This window comes from Fusarium subglutinans, assembly GCF_013396075.1.
Source record: "Fusarium subglutinans strain NRRL 66333 chromosome Unknown NRRL66333_c0000041, whole genome shotgun sequence".
Lineage (NCBI taxonomy): Eukaryota > Fungi > Ascomycota > Sordariomycetes > Hypocreales > Nectriaceae > Fusarium > Fusarium subglutinans.
In genome coordinates, this window is record NW_023502104.1 from 11,255 (window position 1) to 32,873 (window position 21,619).

The window sequence follows — 21,619 nt, forward strand, 5'->3', positions numbered from 1 at the left end:
ATGTCTACATATCCTCAAGACGTCCACAACGACATCTATCCTTCAGACCAAGGCCACGACTCCAGCAAAACCAACAGCAAAGAAAAAGTACCCCTCGACCATGAAAAGGGCCACGACATAGATCTTCACTCCGCCCACAACGTCCCCGTCGTAGACAATGGCTTCGGCGGTGGCGAGGGCTCCAAGAACTTCCGCAACATGACAAAATGGGACACCACCTTTGCTCTACTTACCAACCAAGTCGGTCTCGGTGTGTTGTCGTTACCCAGCGTCCTCAAGACAATGGGTATAATTCCTGGTCTTATTGCTATCATCGGCATTGGTCTTTTGTCATGGTATACTGCGTTCGTGCTGAAGCAGTTCTTTGGAAGACATCCTCATGTGCTGAACGTCGTTGACATGACCCGTGTTGTTGGCGGCCGTCCTCTTGCGATCGCCTCTGGAATCGGTCTGTTGGTCCAGGTGATCATGACAGCTGCTTCGGCGAGTGTTACGCTCTCTATCGCCTTCAACACGATCTCCAGCCACTCCATCTGCACTGTGGGCTTCATCGGCGTCGGCTGTCTCTGCTGCTGGGTCCTCTGCGCGCCCCGAACCTCCAAGTTCGTCTCGCAGTCCGGCATCCCCTGCATGGTCTCCGTCATCGCCGCCGCGGTGCTGGTCATGATCTCTCTCGGAGTCAAGAACCCCAGTGCTGCGCCCGTCGGCTGGAAGAAGGACATCAAGATCGTTGCGAACCCTGACTTCCGCTCTGGTCTCAACGCCTGCCTCAAGATCTGCTACGCTTACTCTGGCAACATCAACTTCGTCACTTACATGGCTGAGATGATCGACCCCGTCAAGGACTTCGGTTTTGCCCTGGCTTGGTTGGAGGTTGTGTCCATCACCTTCTACGTTATCGTGGCTATTGCCATCTATTGTCTTGCTGGTGAGTTCACTGTCTCGCCCGCCCTCGGCTCGGCTTCAGAGAACATTGCCAAGATCGCCTACGGCATTGTCCTCCCCGCTGTTCTGTCCACCGGACTCGCCTTTGGCCACACCGGAATCAAGTACGTGTACGTCCAGGTGATGAAGCACTTCAAGCTCCAGAGCGAGATGACTGCCAACAATGTTCGCTCTTGGTCTATCTGGATGACCATCGTGACCGTCTTCTGGGCTCTCTGCTTCATCCTCTCCAACGCCATCCCCGTGTTCGACTCTATCTTGTCCATTGCCTCGGCGACTACCATCTCGTGGTTCACATTCGGCTTCAGCGCCGTGTTCTGGTTCCACATGAACTGGCACCAGATGTTTGCCAGCCCCACCAAGATCCTGCTGACCTGTCTCAACGCATTCCTCATCGCCATTTCGATCTTTATGAATGCGGCTGGTCTGTGGTCATCTATAACGGAGCTGTTGGGCCTGTTTGCCAACGACTCCAGTTCCATCCAGGGCGTCTTCGACTGCGGAAGCAATGCCCTCTTCTGAGCAGGTCTCAGACTCGTGTATGAAGTAAAGTATCCAGTTATTCTTTTCGTTAGACAGCGGGAATCGTTCTTTCACCCTTTGTAAGAGCATTACGTTGGTATCTCCTGAATCCTGTCATCCCTGTATATGTGTGTCATGTTATTTTCAGTCAGCGTTTGTTAGAAACTGTTATATAAGAGAAATCAAATAGTGGTTCCACGTAGCGTGTGGTGATCCAATTGTGTTGTTGTCAAGTCACCGGAGACTCCGTAGTGGTAGTCTTGGCAGTAAATCCAAGACGCGAGCCTGGGATATATAAGTAGTCTATGTATCCACAGCCGGCCGAGTCGATGCTCACGACCACAACCGGGCCGGTTGATGGCAGTGATAATCATGTCCCGAGCCAAACCGGTCCGTAGTGGATCGTCGTTGACACAAGGTTTGCTTGCTTGTCTGAATCTTTGATGGATCGGTAGTGGATCTCATCAAGGAAATCACGTCGAATGTGGTTCCATTGCCAGGATCTTCGGATGCTAAAGTGGATTTGCCGCCAAGCCACCCGCTGACTGCCTGGCTTTGGGGCGAGTGGGACCTTGCATAGCGTAAAACTTTGCTCGAACTGCCTGCATGCGGCTCTTTCCAGCGCATGAGCCTCCTGGAGCTTGCACCTGCGAGGCTGAAGTGAACATGATCTGACTCGTGATGCGCTGGGACCATGCCACTCGCAATAAGCTCCACGACTCATCGTCATCTGCCCTATCGCGTGCAAGATGAAGGGGAAAAGCAGCAGTGTCATCCCTTTGTGTCTTTCTTGAGCCGACGAATTCCGGTCTTCGTGTTGATCGTCAGTTTCACCATACCTCAGCCATCAAGTGGCTAAACACAGGGGCAAAAGTTGTCCATATCTTATCGTGACTCTCGAAGCCGTGGTCAAGGCTCAGGCTGTCGATCAGCAATCGATAAGAATTTGGCGATAGGAAATGGTGGTGTTGAGGCTCTGCGGAAACCAACTGCCGATAGATGGTCAACGCACTGAAGAACAAAAAAATTGGTGATATCCTGGCCACAGATGGGAGAAAATCATGGAAAACACCATAACTCAACCTCTCTGCAATATCCAACTCAACCTCACAATCTCGCGGTGGCTCACGGCCTCGTTATATAATTCTCACCCTTGGACCTCTTGGAACCGGCACAACACCACGTCGGCGTATTTGTCGTCTTGTGCCGGTCCAGACAGGGTATTTCCGCCACGATGTCCTGCGACATTGCAAGTCGTGCTCTTATTCCTGTCACTATTCAACTCCCAAGTCCCACTGTTCCTCCACTCTTTGCCGGTCCCTCTCTTATGCCGTGGAAGTGCGCATCAGCATCTCATGAGGCTCTGCCCAAACCTCCTCGCTTGCCTATTTCCATTAGCCCATCGATTCCAGTTGTTCACGCCATGTAGGATGTAAGCTCCGCCATCATTTCACAATTTCGTCTTTCTCGTTCGTCTTGTTCTCGATTGCGTTTCATTTCAGGTGGAATGCCTCTTTCTATTCCGGTTTTCTTTGTCAAACACAATGGCTTGGATTGTTTGTAAAAATGTACAGTTCCGGCCCGGCCCTATACCCGGGGATATTTGTCTGGTCCTCTAGTTGCTTCGTGCACCTCCCTTCGACTCCCTCAACTCGTCCATCTTGGCGACTCGCTTCTTGAACTCGACGTACTGGCACTTTTCGTAGCTATGTCGCTCATCCTAGTCAATCCCTCTAGCGTAAGCATGGTGTTTATTGATATTGGATATCTCGGTAATGATTGGCTTTTTGTTGGGCTGAAGCTTGGCTGGGCTGGGCTGAGCTGAGCTCGGTGTAGCCGCGGACTTAGGCTTCCATGGGCTCAAGCTCTGTAGAAAGGTAATTGACTTACCGAGCACTTCCAAGGGGCGTACCACGTATCCCGTCGGCACTTGTTGAGAGGAATCAGGAGGTGAGCGCAGCTGTCTCGATAGGCCAGAGGGAGTTTGGCATCTCGCATCTCCTCGCGGGTCGCTTCTGCTCAGCAAGTCAGCGGCCGATATTCGGTAGGGAAAAGTCGCTCGAGTATTAATTATCGGGTCGTTACGTACGCCGCGGCTCTGTGATAGCGTCGGAAGCCATGTTTGCTGATCAATTGGACTTCGAGATGTGAGGTTGTCTTGGATTGGCAGAGCTGTCGTGAGATGCTCTTTCGGTTCAAGGTCGGATGCGTCGGTTTGTGCCTTGTATTTCCGGCAGAAATGGATTACTGTCCAATGAATGCTTGTGAATTACCACGCCGACTTCAAATCACCAATTGACATTGTGTTGCATCTAATTTAATTATAACACTTCTTGCGGCAGTGGAAGTATTATTGCTTAGTATAATTCTGCTTGTCCATTTGTAATATTCGTTGCGAGCCTGAGAGGATCACGACTTCGACCTCATCCACGCCGGAGATAGTGGGGCCGGGCTACCACCGGCTCCGGACCTGCACCTTGGTGAAGAGACGGACATTCAACTGGCAAGACATTTGCATGATGCTCTTCTTCCTCTTTTGGCGGTCTCTTGTTTTATTATTTCTCTGATACATAATCTTCAATCCACGAACTTCTGCCTCCGGTCAATTACCACGTTGGCATCTAGCCCTTCATCGCAGACAGTGACTTACAGTTCCCAAGGCACGCCAAGGATCTCAGGCCCATCAAAATGACCAGGCCTCTGGAGGTTTTCATTGGAACTCAAATGCTCTTCGGTAGGCCTACCTGAAGCGCCCTGTTCTTCCAGGGTTTAGCCCATCCAATATTCCTCACAAACTGCTTAAGTGTGCCGAAGGAAAGCAAGCTTAGGATCTCAAGTTCTTCATCACGCAAGAACAACACGATATCAGCGCATGCTTAGATTTAGCGAAGCCCAAAGACATCACAAGACCATATTCCGAGAGAGTCATGATGTTACAGCCTATGCCGACAAAGGCCGACTCTCGATCTGTCATTAATCACGCCAGTTATTATTGAGAAGAAACCTTATTATATATGCCCTTACATGCATTCTTGGCTTTATCCTAAGTAACACCAGATGCTATAGCCCATCTTTCATGTACTGCTAATAATATAGTCCTCACGCGACAGCCCCTCAAGTCCAATGATGCCACTCCAGGCCCTCACGATACTCATATCCAACTTGAGGTCCCTCAGCATCAATCAAGTATCCGTACTCACAACGATCGAACCGAACCTTTACCTGTTCCTTGTAGAAGGCGTTAAATTTGGCCTGAAGAGCATCTTTCAAGCTCGTCACGCCACCCTCCGGATGCAGAATCTTCCATGGTTCAATGCAGGTGTTGCCTTTGCAAGACTTCAACACGAGCATCAGAGCATCCAGTCGATTGAGGACCTGTCGGGAAGTAGTTCCTAATAGTGCTGTATCGGCAGCCGCGTCATCGTGAGGGAACAGGTTCTTCAACTGTCCAGGGTCCGTCTAGAAGAGGTGAGTATCAGGCTCATCAACTACAATGACATGAACATACCTTGAGGTCGTAGAGTTCGTGCTCGTTGTTGCACCAAGCCGAGTAGTAAAGATTGTAGTCCTCGTGCACTATCCTCACGCCTTTGTATGTATTATTCTGCGCAAAGATCTGGCCTTTACCATCTGTAGCACTCTGTCAGCGTATTGAACTCAACGTTCAAGGTCGACTTAACATACCAAAACCACCAATCTGGCCTTCAGCGATCGCACCGCCCCAGTACTCAACCGCCACGTGCTCGTGTCGCTTGTTCTCCTGAGTCGGCAACACCGGGATAGGAGTTCCGTCAAAGTCGCTGCGAAGGTCCGCACCTGCGAGTCTGAGGATCGTAGGAGCGAGGTCAATGTGTGTGGTCACGGCATTATCGATGAATCCGGAGGATACACCTGGGCCCCTGATGAAAAGAGGCACGCGGATGTCTTCGTCAAAGCCACATTCCTTACCAGGAGGAAGTCTGTGTTGACCCAAGTGGTATCCATTGTCAGAGCTGTAGATGATGTATGTCTCGTCAAGTATGCCAGCATCTTCAAGTTGCTTGGTCACTTGCTCAACGATCTCATCAACACCCTGAAGAGCCTGGAGACGAGCGCGGTAGAATTCATCGAGGTATGAGACCGAAGAGTCGTTGAGCTGGGCGAGTTTGTGAATCCAGCTCACACCACTAGGCTATCACACCTTCAGCGTTGGCTCTAGTCCAAGGCTCCATAGAACTTACCGAGTCTGGGTTGAAGTTTTCCGTCCTCGGGACCTTTACCCCCTCAAAAAGATGAGTGTGCCTCTCGAGAGGAATAGGAGTAGTCATAAGAGGTGCCCTCGGAGTTCCAGGTTGCCGTCTCAGGTTAACGTTGGAGTGCGGCGCAACAGGCGCAATAGCGATGAAGAATGGATTCTTGGAATCGGTGGCTTCCTTCAGAAGCTCATGTGCATACTTGGAAATCAAGTCTGAAGTGTGTACTCCTTTATGTTGAACTGGCGGCTCCTGGTTATGCTGGTAGATGGGGTTCAGGTAGTCATAAGTACCCGGATCAAGGAGGAAGTTGGTTCCTGTCCATCCCGCAGGATAAGGCGAGTTGTAATTGTGTATGGTGTGGGCATTGAAGAGCTTGCCGGTGTAGTATGTCTTGTACCCGGCTTCCTTCAACCACACGGGCAAGTAATTCTCGTTTAGTCCTTGTGAGACGAACTTAGGGAAGCCACCTTTTCGATCAGCATCTTATGCGAGTAGTACTCGAGACCTTCAACTTACCATACGGTGGATTGACGTCAGTTACATTAGTGTTATGAGGCTGTTTCCCTGTCCAAAGTGCAACACGGGATGGACAGCAAATTGCCGTGGTGGTGAAATGGTTGACAAACGATGTGCCCTTGTCAATAATATGTTCTTTTAATTTGGGCATATAAGAGACAGAGTCTAGGACAGCGTCTTGGTCATCTGTGAGAATGAAGACAATGTTCTTCTTCCCACCAAGCCTTGTCTTGGGTTCACTCTGTGCAGCGTCATCATTTGGCGATAGAACGGCCTGGTCTTGTGCTTCGTAGGTAAATAGAGCATTAGTGTTTTGTACCAACAGAGAGCTTGTTAATAGCACTGGCTGTATCCAAGCTGGAGGGCGCATATTAATAGTTGTCGAAGGCGTTACTGAATGTAGGTGCACTCCTAAAAGGTAATTGAAGGGATGGTAATATGAGGCCTTTTGGGTCGGTGTTTGGCGACAAATTCTATTATTGTATTCCTTGAATGTACATCGCTACAAGAAATATCTATCGGAAATATTGCTATCGAGGGCAATGGCTCTATCCGCGGGATGGTGTTGTCCAGCGACTTGATGGCGTCAACGTTAGTGTTTGTGTGAGGTTTCCCACCAAACCACTAACAGCTCCACCAAATCGGATCCGAGTGGAGGTGAGATCCGAGGAAGCTAAAAGGCTCGGCCAACTTCAACGTGCATTTCTCCTCTGGCTTCGGCGAGTGTCGAGGCAGCGACGGCAAAGCACGAGATCACACTCTGGGCAAGACAAGATGAATTGCCGCATCTGAGTCCCACAATCGTCGCACTCATCTTCACCCTCCACACGGTCAAAAGGCCTGTAGTTTCGGTGACGGCATCCAGGGGGTTGAACGGGTCGCGCCACGGGTGCTAGTGCTCGTGCTCGTGCTCGTGCCTGTGCCTGTGCAGCAGCGAGTTCTACTGCCCGCGCCACGAGGTGACGCTCCTCCCATTGGGGACAGTTACAGGTCTTCCATTGTCTCCCGCATCGGTAACAGAATTGGTGGCCGCATCGACATGCTACATTGGATAAATAGTCAGACAAGGTCCAGAACGCAAAGATGCATGATGATCGATAACTTACAGATGTGAAAACAGCCATGTGTCAGCTCGACCATGTTCTTGCACCGATCACAACTTCGCCATCCATTTTCTTCTGCTAGGCGAACAACTCGTTGTGACTCGGGGTCGTCGATACATGTACCCTCGTGTGCCTCGCTCAGACAATTAAGGCACGTCCTCTTCTCGCAGCGAGTGCAGCGAGCAACGCCAGCTTCGATGGCACGCAGAGGTATGAAAGCAGAGCATGCCTTGTCGCTGCAGTACTTGCGGTCGGTTGTTTCGAACTCCTCATGTTTGTTGTCATACTCGGTCAACAAGTCCTCTGTGATGAAAGCGTTTGTGGCGTTCACCGGAATGGCTTGGCCACAGCACTTCGGTGGGAAGAGGGACTCGTCTTTGATCGCCGTTTGAATGCCTCTAATGAGACATGGCTGGCACATTCCGTGGGAGCAGGGTGCTTCGAAAACCTCATCTTCGGGGAACTCTTCAGTGCAGTATAGACACTCCTTCGTTCCGACGCGTAGGTCTGAATGAGCGGGAGACGCGGCCTGAGCGGTTCCTGGGTGCTCGTCCGCATCTCGCTCTTCCTGGGTGTCCTCGTGTTGGATACCGTCGATTTGGCTGTCCTCTGCCTGGATCTCAGCTTCGTCCATGTGGAAGACGTCATCTTGAGAAGCTTCGCGGTTGTTTTGGTCCTCAGCGTCAGCCTGCGGGTCGTCATCAGTGGTATTCCCATCATCTGTCTCATCTCCTCCAGCAACACTCGAGGCTTCGTGAGTTTCTTCATGGATGGGTTCCGCCTCAACTCCAGTGTTCTCCTCATGCTGCGCAGCGATGTTGAAAGCTCGCAGGGTACGGTAAGTTTCGTCATCGAGCTCACCATGGTCAGCGCCGCCATCAGCTTCAGCCATAGCATTTGGGTTGTGTGCCAGCTGCCTAGCCAATTCGAAGTCTTGTCTGGCCTGTTCTTCTTCACGAATGAGGGCGGCAATCAGCTCTGCATCGGCCTCGACGGCCTGCGCAATGCTGAGGGCGATCGCGTGGTCGTCGGGTTTATCCATCGTGGAGGTTGACGATGAGATGAGAACGAGGAAGAGAAAGAGAAAGAGAGAAATGTCAGGTCTGCCGAAGAAATAAGATCGTGGGCTTCTAGAGAGAAGGGGAAACGACTTTTGTTACGGGCGTTGGCAAGCGGCAGTGAACCACTCACGCTCTCCGGCGGCTGGCTCGCAGTGCCAAAAGTCGGAGAACACCTCACATCCCATTTAATTCCACGAGCCTTCATGTGCTCGTTGTGTCAGTACCTGAAAGTAGCTAGACCAGGCCAAAAGCACAAAGAGCTCCTTTACATTGACAAAGTCTTCCTATGGGATGTAACGAACTAATACTCTCCCTCAAGCCTTGCTTGAACCGAAGGCAGACTGATGCCATCCTGGTATTTTAAACCTAAGGGTTGTAAGAGACTGTAGTAGAAGTAAATATTATATATAGTGCTCGAGGCCGATAATATATAAGATAGGAAGGGAAACCTTAATAGGATAAAGTCCAGCCTGGAAGAAAGAGGACTATTTATAATAAACTCTTGAAGAGAATTGCCTTTGTAATTGTCACCAGTTTGTCTTTGCTGCCTCGGTAGATGGTGTATGCATGATGGGTAGCAAGACAAAGTACAAGCAAGCCAACAAACACGTGAATAATAATGATTGTTTACATGAGTTGAGAGACTTTGTTAGCAAGTCCACGATTTAGCATATATACCAGCTCTTCCATCCTTTCCGGCTGCCGAATCTTGAGACTCAGACTCTCTCTTACGTACACCATCGCCGAGGGTCAACCAAATAATATGTCGCAAAGTAACAAACCTTGAGGGCTGATGGATAGAAGCAGAAAACAGTCAAACTATGGATCTGCGAGTTTGTACTCAGGACAATTGCTCATGCTCAGTCTGTTCCTGTGGTAGCCCTAGAGCTAGACATTATGCTACTCAACAGGCTGCCAAGTCGAAGACCATGCCTCAGATAATCCCACTCCTTTATTAGCCAAGAGACAGGACCAGCCACCCAGTCCAATTTCAAGATAACCCCCTTCTTTTTTTTTCGTATCATGTTTTGGCTATTCTTGTCGAGTAACGTAGACTGCGTGAGTCGATGATTGCCTAATTGGTATGAAACAAGTTGCAGTATGCCTAAAAGCAAAGCCAAACTTCTCTTCAGAGACAGATCTTATATCAATCACGAGGTTCTTTTCGAGATGAGATCTCAAAGGCACAGTCTATGAAACAAAACACCTATGAGTCAGTTAAATGCATGCAGGGTCCAACTCCACGACCGCTCAACGAAGCATACTCCAACCTACCACTTCAAACAACACATCAAATCCCCTCACCCAAACCCTCCCAGAGACTCAAATATCTCCTATCCTCTCTACCTCAATCATGTGCCTATCCCTTCTAGTTCAGTGGCTCCGATGCCTCCATCTCCAGGACCACCAAAAATGATTGGCTCTCATTCACCCACGCTCAAACACCACAACGCAGAGCAGCCTAGCAGATTGAAACAAGTGTTTTCGAGTATTTTTCTATCTGAGCCTCTCATGGTATTCGCGTCGCGTTCGGTGCGGTGCATTGATGGCCAGTGGTTGTCGGCGCAACGGCGTTGGGTGAGGTGTTGACTTACGATATAAACCGTAGGTCAACACCACCAAGATTAAGTCGACAGTCTTTTTTCCAGCGTGCTTTCGTCTTTTTATTCTATCACAACTAGATCATTTATATCACTTTGAGTATTTGGCTTCTCTCGTTTGAGCCTTGTTATACTATACCGCCACTATCATCATCACCATCTTTGGTCAACTCACTACATACCCTCACTACAACACCACACTCTCTCAACTTCAATCTTTTATAATCATCATGTCCGACATCATCGCCTGGCTAGTCCCTACAGCGCGTAACTCTCTCGCTGACAAAACAACCCATCTGCCATCCAACGTCTCCCGCGCCGTGCAAACAACCTCATCCCCAACTTTGCACTCTCGCCTCCCAAACCTCCTCGGCAGCCGTCCCTCTCGCGCCATTAAACTATCTTTCGACAAAGCCCCCAAGCGCCCTGGATCTTTCGTTCTCGGTTCCGATCCATCAATATGCGATATTGTCCTCCCTTCACTGCCAGGTATTGACGCACGACACTGTGAGCTGAGCTTTGATGCGGAAGGTCGTCTTGTTCTTAATGACTTTTCTGAAATGGGAACACAGGTTTGGTATGATTGGGAGAGTAACGGTGATCAGACGGATTATTCCTGGATTCTGAGCTCGGGTGCTGAGGCTGGGTTTCCGAGTATGGTGCAGCGCATCACTGTTGATATTCAGGGTGTGAGGTTTCAGGTTGTCGTGAATGATCACTCTGGTGACTGGGATGCATATCACGACAAGGTTGAGGACTTCGTCCGACAGCCTTCATGGGCGCATGGTCTTTCTCCAGGTTGGGATCGAGGATCGATCTCTCCCGTTGCCCCTCTCTTCTCCAACGTCCCTCTCTTTCAACACATTCTCGTCAAGGCTTTAGGCGAAGAGCCCGTCGGAGAAGTATATCTCTGGAACTTGGCTCGGCCATGGGAGCCTATGGTCAAGGCTGCTGCATGAGCAGTCTTTATGTATCACATATTCGGCGTTAAGGATTGGGTCGTTTTTGTATATAAGTACTGGGCAGGATCCTTTTGTAACGACAAAGGCAGAGCGATCTTTTAGCATTAGCGCAAACTTTTTGATAACAGTGTTCATCATTAAATCGAGGTATCACAGAACTCCTGGCTCCCTATAGTCCCATACTTTTCTCTTTTTACAGATCCTCGGGCAGCGCCAACACCTCACGCTTCTCTGCCTCGTTGTCCTCTGTCTCCTCCTCTCCCTCTACAGCGAAGCGCGTCATTGCGAACTCGGGAATACGTCTTCTCTGGACGCGCTGGCTGCCCTTCTTGCCCTTTCGCATCTTGGCTGTCTCTGCTTCTTCAGCAACAACGGCCTTCTCACCGGCCTTGTCGAGCATTGTGCCCTCCAAGCTGAGATAGCTGGTCTCACCGCTGGTGCCGACGTCGAAGTTACGTATCCGGAAGCGAATCTTGCCCTTAACTTTGTCGCCGTTGCCGTCGGCCCAGAAACCGGTGCTGTGAATTTGACGAACTACACCGTGATCGTCGGCGGTGATGACTGATGCGGTCTCCTCGAAGCCTTGGGCCTCGGGGGATTCGTTGGGAACCCACTTCCAGTCGGGAGGAAGTCGACGAGCTTCAATTGAAGCATTGAACTTGCCGAAGCAGACAACGCCAATGTGTCCCTCAGTCTGCAGGTTAACACTGCCCTCCATCCAAGCACCGCGACTCGGCACGAAAAGATCAACATCGGCAGTAATCCAGCCAAAGCCAACAGCAGACTCGCCCTTGGCCATGACAGTCGCTGGCGACTCATCATCCGTAGCCGCGCCCTTTCGTCCAGGGTTTTCGCCAAAGGCAACATTCTTGTAATCGAGGAGAACACCGCGCAGCGAAGGCACGTACTTGTTTCGGAGATGTGAGAGGTGCTGTTGCTGGCAGTTTGTGACCGGCTGCGCCCAGCCAATGGGGAAGAGAGGCTCGTAGAGTGACACGGTCTGTGTGAAGAAGGGGAATTGAGGGTTCGCGGGGATATCGGGTGGTTGATAAATGTTGCTGCTCGACTTTGAAGGTTTGGCTGGAGGAGGCATGTCAACATCCATAGCGTCAGGGTCGGCGGGTGAAGCATCCTCCTCGGGCTCAACATTGGTCGCGTCCTTCTTGGACTTTTTGGGTCGCTCTGCAATTTCTATCGCTTCGGTTGCCTTGTGCTTCTTCTTGCTCTTCTTTTTCTTCTCGCTATCCGCTACAGCCGGGGTGTCGACCTCTTCTGTAGCTGCGACTTCCACATCATGATGCTTCTTCTTCTTATGTTTCTTCTCCGGCTTGTCTTCTAATGCGGGAGCTTCTGTCTCTGGTTGCGCGACAGCATCTTCAGCATGCTTGTCCTTCTTGCTCTTCTTCTTTTTCTTCTCAGCCTTCAAATCGCTGCTCGCTTCAGATACTTCTGCGGCAGCAACGCTCTTTGACTTTTTATGCTTTCGCTCGGTGTCGGCAGCTGCATCTTCTTCTCGGGCTCGCTTCTTCTCCTTTTTCGCCTTCTTTTCAGCCTTGGCGGCGGCGTGGTCAATTGGCGCCATTATTTGTCTTTGGGCCTGGATTGCGAAGCTATCGCGGTCGTATGGTGTTGAAGAAGCCGTAGAGACTCGAAAAAATTAAAATTCTGGCTTATCTTATCGTAAACGCTCAGCGAACCACCGAGTTTGGTGGGGCTTGACCGTCTTCACCTTGACTTCACAGCTTGACTACCCTACAGCATCTGTTTTTGTCCTCATTCTTGACTCAAAGCCCACTATCCCTCCTATTCCACGTGCCCTCTGACTAATTCTATGGCCACAGACTCTGGAGCATACTTTTCTAGTTATGTCTTCCATTGCCTGTAGAATTGGGACATTGGGTGTGCAATTGGCTGTTGAAGTTCTGTTTGTTGGGTAATCCACCGGGCTGATTAACGACAACAGACGCTAACCTGATGCACACAATCAACAAGTAACTTCAACCCTGCATCTTCGGAAAAAATACCGCAGATAGGAACAGACAGTTCAAAATGGACAAACTTACGGCCTCGGCAAAGCAAAGTACTTGGTGGATGCCCAAGTCTACAATGTCCACTGCAATGACTTGAGAGTTGGGGAGTTGACGGTCGAGAGACCAACTTGCCGGTTGTCCGCCTAGTCCAACGATGAGAGCACGCACATGGAAATCGAGCGAGTAAGGTCTTCCTCAGGACATTCAGAGCAACATCACAAGACCTGTCCTCACACCATCTCAAGTTATCTAGCAAAAGACCGATCACGGAGGCATTGCGACCTGGAAGTCTCCAGTGTCAAGAAGTTAGCTGCACTCATGCGCGATCCACGTGTCAAATACTCGATCTACCGGCAGTCCACAGGGAACGTCAAGCTTGCATAGGAGATCAATAGTTCGTATTTCCCCAGACATCGTGAGTGGGGGGTGATATACAGGAGTTCCCAATATGCGTCGGAACGGCCCTTCAAACACCGGAGTTGTCAACGGAGAATACGAGCGTGGGTCATTTCCACAATACCCCAGACATTGGAGTCAAGGGATTGTTCGGTATGAAGATTGAGTGAAGTCTTGTTCATCTGCGCTCGAAAGAAGAGTCCCGAGAGTCATGTTTCAGAGAAGTGACGAGATGCAGACAACAGCAAGTTGCCCGGACCGACAACGAACAATACGTTTTGCGTTATCGGAAGAACAAACAGTCTAGATTTCTGCGAAAGCCACCCTCACCATGAATCGCCTGACTTGTATGACGAAGGAATGTCAACGGAGCCGATACACGAGCCGAGAACTAACATCATAGACCAAGCTGGAAGGTAAATAATGTGTTGAGAGTCTACCTTGATGTTTGCAGCCACCATGTAAAGCACCATGCGACCGAATCACAGCAATGCACTCACTCACGCTCAGCAAGTACAAGCCTGACTCGAAAGTTATCCAGACTCTGTTTCGAAGGTCAAGTGGAGAAGACACTACAAAGCGAAGGTTGTATTGTTGAACGGCCGGACAACCGTCTATGACCTAGCATTGATGGCGTGCTGGACGGCGCTTGTGACGGTTCTACGAGGCGTACATAACGGAAGAATGTACAAGACCGGCCAGAACCGGCAGACAGGTAACTCAGAGGCTGGTAGAGCGTTGGAACTCTATCTCAACCGAGATTTACTTTCTAGAACGGCTGCCAGAACCATGGAAGAGGCGAAAGAAAGAAACGTGGGTGGAATATGTCATAAATGGTCGTGTCAGTTGTGATGATGGTGTGTGGTGAATGCCGGTCGGAAACAGCTTTCTATTCTGGTTAACAACGCCGCAGAGTTTCAGGCTTTGAATCAGAGGCTTTTGTTGTTCGAGTCAAAGAGAAAGTCAAAGATGAATGGGAACTGTCAAGTGCCATGTGGTTTGGCTGGTGCCTCTGCCGCGGTCAAGTCTTGAAAGGGTCTCGCGGTCCGCCCTACAAGCTTCAGCCACAAGTTCTCGAGCCAATGGCGTTCAAGTCGAGGGTTTTGCTCTTTATTCCACGGCGGAATACTTTCTGGATTTGTGTAGGTGCAGAACTGTGTGTGTGAGTGGATTTTTTGCCTTTCTCTTAAAGCCGAGCGAGAAAAAGCCCGAAAATCTGGAAAGCCGCTAATTAAAGTGCTTCTTGTACTGTAAGAGTGGAGGAGGATAGAAAACCTTGTTCTGGCCCCCATCACCAAGAAACTCCACAACGACAAGACACAGTTTGTGGGTGCAATTGCGGAAAAAAGGTGCGCACAGTATGAATGACAAGCAGAAAAGAGCGCAGTATCTCTTGGAGACAGTGACGAAGAAGCCTTGGCTTAGTGGTTCGGTCAACTGCACAGGCAATACTTGCAGGAATAAGACCAAGATGACGACTGCAAGACGATTGTCTATGATTCGTCGTGTGCCTTGGAAGAAGAGCGGTTGATGAAGCGGTAGTTATGGCCTCATCCTGACTTGGCCTGACGGGAGAGACCAGGCCAACAGTACAGTACAGTACAAGAACGCGGGTCAAATTGCCTTGTCTTACTGTGACGTGGTCAAGCCCTTAATGTTTGACGGATGTTTCTTGTGAATCCCTCTATTACAGAAACTAACAAGACATTGACATTGACAGGCAGGCTCCCGTCAATAGATGCCTAGATTTATTGGCATGATCGACAATTAATTAAGAAAACAGAGTAATGTTTGGCATGTTTCCTCCGCAAACACGAAGAATAAATGAAACAAGCTTATCGGCTTCCCGCTGCGAGCCGTCTGTGGCATTGACTGCTCAAATGCTTGGCAATCACGATCTTGACCAGGTCCAATTCCGAGGCACTCATCGGCGAAATTGTTATACAGGAACATCGGGTACTGTACAGTCTGCCTTGGAGAATGGACCTTTTGACAAGTCCTAGATGACTCTGCAGACGCTCTTGTTGGTTGGATGAGTTTTCATCTGATCCACTGTCTGAGAGAGAACAGAAGCTGAGGCATTTGGCGTGGCATGGCATTTCTTGGTGGTGCTGTTGTGTAGCGCGACCACCATTTTGGACGGTGCCTGCATCCGTACAGTATCACAATCACAGTGTCGGCGTTGAGTTGTCAGGCAGACATTTCTTGATATCAGGCATACAAAACTGAGAGCCTCGATCGAGCCGTGGCGCGAAGCATCCAATGCTGCACGTATCGTGTGCGTGCAGAGTTTTCGCTCCGTTTTCTGCTCCGTCTAGTCTCATGGTCCGTCTGCCTCTACCCTGCCTTACCTACCTAGTAGTTATTCACCTGTACGGAGTATAGCCTGAGAAAACGGAGCGCGCGAATAAAACTGCGCTGCTACATTAATCCACTCACACATTATTCATGTATCATTAATGGCACGACTCAATAAAGACATGCAATCGATCGATTACTGTGCCTGAAGCAGGTTGAGAGAGAGAGTACTCCGTACAGACGGCAATTGATAGAGGTTCGCGTTTCTGTTCCTGAGGCTCAGACAACGCTCGAATGCACTGGCATGGGTTGCTCAGGCACAAGAACAAGGGGGGGCCAACTGCCAAGGGAGGATCAGGCACACCGTGGCATCGTGCCAGGCACAAAACCAGTCAGAGCCCATGGCCCGACACCTCAAACCTTTGAGTGTGTGCATCTGCCGCCGTGCCGGGTCCTTGAACTAACGCACCGTGCCTAAGACTTTCATTTTTCATCCACTGAGACATTTTCCGGAACGCTACCAGAAGACACCCGCCCACTGGCTGCCTTTAGGTCTACCACACCTCACTTGGAGTTATCGGCAGCGAGCCGGGCGGAGACAACTAAAATCTTGACCTTCAAAACAGAACCTCTTGACTAGTGAACTTGTACCCATGTTCTGTCCTCGCGAATCATGTCGCCTGTTTGTTTCCTCTCACTGACTCCGACTCTGGGGGCCTGATGGGTCTAATGCCTGCACCCGAGTTCCACTCCTCCATAAACTCCAACTCCAGATGTCACTTTTTTCCCTCTTGCTAGGTAGACCACGTCTAAGCTGTTTCGCCTCGATGCATGTACACGCAGCCCTTTGTCTCCTAGACACATGCACACACCCTGGCTAGTCTCTCCCTGTTGCAAAAATTGAAATGTTTGATTCCCCGAGATCTCAGGATGTACCTCCACTTGACAGGGCCTTGTGGAGAGCCGCTCTGCTCTCATACTCGATCTCATTCATGTATATAAACTCCCGTCTCATCCACCTCTAATGCAAGATCTTTCCTTTGATCCAACACACACTCTCTTGTGAGATTCCTTCCTTTTATCCCACATCTTCCACACATTCACTCGGCTGGCCGTCGCTCCAGACCTTGATCTGAGATCAGTCCTTACAAACACACTCAACTTGCCCATTCATTCCCTCTCTCCGCCGTGCGTTGAGATATAAACAAGTCGAGCCAGTCTCCAGAATAACTACACAACTCCAAAGTATATAAAAAGCCAACAATTTTTTCTCTACAACACCGTCAACATGTTCTCCAAGTTCACCACCATCCTTGCTGCTGCTTCTGCTGCCCTGGTCTCTGCCGGCCCTCTCCCCCGTGGTGACTCCGGCTCTGCCAGCATCACCCCCCACGACCAGTACTCCAGCAGCATTGGAGTTCTCGGCTGCAAGATCAACACCAACCGCGTTGCCTACTGGCCCGGTTCCGTTGACTGCAACAACATCTGCGTCAAGGTCTCTCATGAGGGACGCTCCGTCTATCTCCTCAAGATCGACTCCTCCGGCGGTGCTCACGACATCTCCTACGATGCCTGGAACTACCTTGGCTTCGGCGAGTCTGCCACCAAGGACCCCCAGGAGGGCGGTGGCATCGCCATGGACTACGAGTACGTCCACGCCTCCAAGTGCAAGGACATCCTCGACAAGGGCAAGCTCCCCCTCGCTGCCGCCAACTCCATGAGCTACGTCGCCTCTTGCCTCAGCGAGCCCAAGAGCTGGGTCGCCCAGAACTACGTGCTCTACAACATCAACGACCCCGTCTGCAAGTACGGTGTCAACGAGAAGTGCCACCTCAACCTTGCCGTCAGCAACCAGCCCGAGTGCCCCAGCGGTCTCGGCTCCGTCAAGAAGCTCAACCTCAAGGTCGAGAACATCCTCTACGGCTCTGGCAAGAAGGTCGCTGCCCAGTAGATGACAACGCATGTCTTATGTCTTACATGCTATGATGATCACAATAGAAAATCGCCGCCCTAGCAGATAGATGCAGGGGGCGTATCTTTCGCTACGAATGATATGAACCTTTTGGAATGATACACAGGATACAGGAAGGAAAATATGTTTTTGTTTTACATCTACTTCTCATGTACATACTTGATGAAATGTCAATACATGACCATCTACCTCACTTTACTTTTGCCAATTCATTTGTGTGACCATATAAAAGTGACAGCCTCAGCGCTCAACACCACTGAGACATCATCCCTTCGACTGGCCTCAAATTAATTTGGCTTGCAGTAATTGCTTTTGCATGTGTCACTTTTCAATTTATCACAATGCCTCTTATGTCACAGCACTTAAAAATCGAGTGGCTGAATCGGTATTTACACAGATCTATGACAACGTGTGAGATAGGGCTCGAAGTAATTTTCTCAACCGCATGCTGTGGCTTATTGATATCTGTTTCTGTCCCCAACTGATACTCACAAATATCGATGAATAACTCAATCGCGATCAGGAACACCACGTTATTCTGTTCGTTTCCATTGGGAGGCCTTTCAATGGCCCTTTGGCGTGATGTGGCTTACACCCTCAGCCTCCCAGCCCCCTCAGGCTCAGCCCTTACCTTAAGCTCTCCCTAATGAGGCATTTCCACTGCCCTGCAAGCTCTAGCACACCCGTGCAGTCAGCATCTTATCCTTGCAACTATCTTCTTCTTTCTTCCTTGGAACCGTACAGTATGAGCTGTTCTTCCAAGGCGCGTAAGGCCAGTATCGACCAGTGGGGATAAGCAAGCCATGTGCAAAAGGATCACCAAGGCACAGTCGGACCGGCAGGGCTACGCTTCAGCGTCATGCTTCTTTCACAGCGATCGACATCATCTGCTTCGCTGGCTCTGCAGCTTTCAATGATATGTACTTCAGCCAAGAAGGTCCTGTTATTAAACCCAAAGAACAATCACACCGCTTCAGCGCTTCGGCAGTTTGCTGCGTATTCAGGGGTGCAGCCGGGAGGTAACGCCAGCCCTGCCTGTCAGCTTCAGCTTCAGCTAGCTACGTGTTTGTCTGCGCACTCATGAAACAGGGGAAACAGAACAAAGAAACAACCGGTTCATCCCCTCATTTTCGTGGAGTGACAACTATGAGTTTCTGCCACAGCGGTTAGGCCTTCTGTAACGCTGGACCTGCATTAGGGCTGAGATGGCCTTGTTTCATCCCTTCTTTGATGACAGGCTGTTTCGTGTGAGGGAGTGAAGTGTTTGTCGCTGATGAGGGGTGGCCTCGTGAGCTTCCGTTATGTTTGTATGAGGGGATCGTGGTAACAAACGGCGGGGAGGCCGTTGGATGCTTACTTGGTCAACGGTCGTAGTCTTGGGTATGAGTTTGCTAACGCCATGATGCTGGCCGGCTTACCCTAAAGCTCTTCATCTTTGAGAGTCACAATATTCATATATAGCAATTGGACAGCTTCATGCCACTGGCGACTTATCAAACATTGGCAAGTCATCTCTGCTGTGTTTCTCCCTTATGAAACCCCAGTCTTGGTTCAGGGTGACATCTGTACCTTTCAAGTCGCGTAACATGTTGGAATAGCCTCAATGAACACACTCAATAGTCCTAACTAAACCTTTCTCTTTGGCCACCAAGTTTATTGATCATGACAACAACTCAAGGCTTGGAAAGTCAAAGACGTCATTACTTCAGTCAATCAATTCGCCATGACATACTGGCTCTTATATATAGCGGAATTCCCCTACCCGACAGTACAACTGGAAGAGTTCACATGAGGAGCGGATGATTATCCGCATGTATCGGTTACTGACTCAGAATCATTGGTCGATTGGAAATGCTGACAGAGACTCCCATCAACGGCGCCCCGCTCGCCGGCCTCGGCCGCTTTCGCCGAGGTTCTCTAGAAGCATGTCCCGTGCAAGTTTCGTCCTCATGGTCGAGGGAGTCAATTGTAAGCATAGGCATTATTGACTCAACATATTCTTAACTGGTAATTATATTATAGCTTCAATGGCCAGCCTGATGTCATTGATTGTACCCATAAACACATTTTCACCACCGCGGACACGATTGATATAATCAGGGTCCAACCCCGCGGCCAAATTGTCATGAGCGCGCGCGATGGAAATGTCGTAGAAACCGATGACTAATGGGGACCAACCCCGTTTTGTACCCTTGAATTCATGCAACCCCACCATTCTATCAAGTCGTGGTTCCGCAAACTATCGCCATACACAACTCAATCCATTGCTTCAACACAACAGGCTACACACGACCACTCTGTACACCCAATTACCTCTCCCCCAGTCTCTGCAACATCGACTTCACCTCCCACCGATCGATGCGCATTTAGCGAACCGCTCTGCCCGAATTTGCGACACTTGAATCCGAACCCCCAAAACCCGATCGCGGCGCCGTCCTTGCCCGCCTCAAGCCAGAACATGCCGTCTGATACCATGACAGGCTCACCGGCGGGCTCCAGCTCAGCTCTGCCCTCCTTCTACTCTCCCAAGACAGAGGCCGCAGATGCTTCTACCTCGCACAACGAACAATCCCTTGAGCAATCCATAGACTCATTGTCACTCTCCCCCGCTCCCTCCACTCCCGCCTCCGCTTCCGTCTCCGCCCACCCCGATCCCGAGACGCCGATCGGCCAAGAACCTCCGCCTTCACTGCTCTCGCCATCATTCACACCTCCCTCTACACCTGGAACTTCTACGCCGTCGACAGCCGGACTTCGCGGTGTTCCCGTCGACAGCTCCATTCCTTCCGGAGGATGTGGATCCAAGAAACCCAAGCTCCTGCAGACTCTCCCGGAGGTTGAGTGCATTGTTCGTGCCCGCATTCCCACGGTAGCGGGCACAGAGATGTTCCTGCACCTGTACACAAACAATGTGGATAAAAAGGAACACCTTGCTATTGTGTTTGGCAACAATATCCGAAGTAAGAGTCTAGATGCTGTTCGGGAGGGCGAGACCGAGATGGACCGCATGGTGCGCGGCGCATACACAGGCAGACTGTTCCCCGGTCGCACAACCAGCGGTGTCGAGTCAGCAGCGCCTCAAGAGCAACAGCCACCGCAGCCGTCAGACCAGCCTCCCCTGGTGAGAATTCACTCCGAGTGCTACACAGGTGAGACAGCATGGTCAGCGCGATGCGACTGCGGTGAACAGCTTGACGAAGCAGCTCGTCTGATGAGTCTACCTGGTAACAAGGCCGGCGGCATTATTATTTACCTGCGACAAGAGGGTCGTGGAATTGGCCTTGGCGAAAAGCTTAAAGCGTATAACCTTCAGGATTTGGGATCTGATACTGTTGAAGCGAATTTATTGCTGCGACATCCCGCTGATGCTCGAAGCTATGGTTTGGCTACGGCTATGTTGCTTGATCTTGGACAGCCGGAGGTTCGATTATTGACCAATAATCCTGACAAGATTCGCGCGGTTGAGGGCCCCAATAGGGAGGTTGTAGTCAGAGAGCGCGTGGCTATGGTTCCTCTGTCCTGGAAGGGTCGGGGAGGGTTCAGGAGTCAAGAGGTGGAGGGCTATCTCAAGACCAAGGTGCGTTATAACAAGACATCCCAGTTCCCTATAAGCGGTCAGCTAACAATGGATATCAGATCGAGAAAATGGGCCATATGCTCGACATGGCAGCGCTCCCACAGTAGATTATCAGGACATAACACGAAATATACCAATATGGAAGATATTGTTTGGCTAGAAGCTCTTTCTTGTCATCATTGAATGGAGTTTATCGTCGTTCATTGGGATTGATTGATGGCGTTGGCGGCAGGAGCTTGATGTATGTGTAGACAAAAATACGCAACCAATATGTTTGACTTGCAATCACTGGTGCATTGTTGGTGTATGCTCAGGATACCAGCAGCTGGTTATATTATTATGAGGTTGTTATCATTTATCACAAGATCTTTCTTTTTTGCCCAAACTCAGTGTGCTTACAA

At 50.2% G+C, this 21,619-nt stretch overlaps 7 protein-coding genes across 7 annotated transcripts; 4 read left to right on the plus strand and 3 right to left on the minus strand.

Moving 5' to 3' along the window:
- FSUBG_4480 (neutral amino acid permease) lies at positions 1 to 1,467 on the plus strand (the record flags this gene model as incomplete). Its single annotated transcript, XM_036682474.1, has 1 exon — positions 1 to 1,467. The coding sequence occupies one exon, from the start codon at positions 1 to 3 to the stop codon at positions 1,465 to 1,467; it is 1,467 nt and encodes a 488-aa protein (XP_036539895.1).
- Positions 1,468 to 3,082: 1,615 nt separating this feature from the next.
- FSUBG_4481 (NADH-ubiquinone oxidoreductase B18 subunit) lies at positions 3,083 to 3,587 on the minus strand (the record flags this gene model as incomplete). Its single annotated transcript, XM_036682475.1, has 3 exons — positions 3,083 to 3,187; positions 3,358 to 3,482; positions 3,557 to 3,587. 3 exons carry the CDS (start codon positions 3,585 to 3,587, stop codon positions 3,083 to 3,085), a joined length of 261 nt encoding a protein of 86 aa, XP_036539896.1.
- A 994-nt stretch (positions 3,588 to 4,581) lies between these two features.
- FSUBG_4482 (arylsulfatase) lies at positions 4,582 to 8,363 on the minus strand (the record flags this gene model as incomplete). Its single annotated transcript, XM_036682476.1, has 7 exons — positions 4,582 to 4,926; positions 4,976 to 5,097; positions 5,152 to 5,638; positions 5,688 to 6,169; positions 6,219 to 6,497; positions 7,018 to 7,260; positions 7,325 to 8,363. 7 exons carry the CDS (start codon positions 8,361 to 8,363, stop codon positions 4,582 to 4,584), a joined length of 2,997 nt encoding a protein of 998 aa, XP_036539897.1.
- Positions 8,364 to 10,213: 1,850 nt separating this feature from the next.
- On the plus strand, positions 10,214 to 10,942 carry FSUBG_4483 (uncharacterized protein; the record flags this gene model as incomplete). Its single annotated transcript, XM_036682477.1, has 1 exon — positions 10,214 to 10,942. One exon carries the CDS (start codon positions 10,214 to 10,216, stop codon positions 10,940 to 10,942), a length of 729 nt encoding a protein of 242 aa, XP_036539898.1.
- Positions 10,943 to 11,138: 196 nt separating this feature from the next.
- On the minus strand, positions 11,139 to 12,527 carry FSUBG_4484 (DNA-directed RNA polymerase I subunit RPA43; the record flags this gene model as incomplete). Its single annotated transcript, XM_036682478.1, has 1 exon — positions 11,139 to 12,527. One exon carries the CDS (start codon positions 12,525 to 12,527, stop codon positions 11,139 to 11,141), a length of 1,389 nt encoding a protein of 462 aa, XP_036539899.1.
- A 4,430-nt stretch (positions 12,528 to 16,957) lies between these two features.
- Positions 16,958 to 17,620, plus strand: FSUBG_4485 (uncharacterized protein; the record flags this gene model as incomplete). Its single annotated transcript, XM_036682479.1, has 1 exon — positions 16,958 to 17,620. The coding sequence occupies one exon, from the start codon at positions 16,958 to 16,960 to the stop codon at positions 17,618 to 17,620; it is 663 nt and encodes a 220-aa protein (XP_036539900.1).
- Positions 17,621 to 20,114: 2,494 nt separating this feature from the next.
- On the plus strand, positions 20,115 to 21,325 carry FSUBG_4486 (GTP cyclohydrolase II; the record flags this gene model as incomplete). The annotated part of the gene is made up of 2 exons (XM_036682480.1): positions 20,115 to 21,218; positions 21,278 to 21,325. 2 exons carry the CDS (start codon positions 20,115 to 20,117, stop codon positions 21,323 to 21,325), a joined length of 1,152 nt encoding a protein of 383 aa, XP_036539901.1.
- Positions 21,326 to 21,619: the final 294 nt, after the last annotated feature.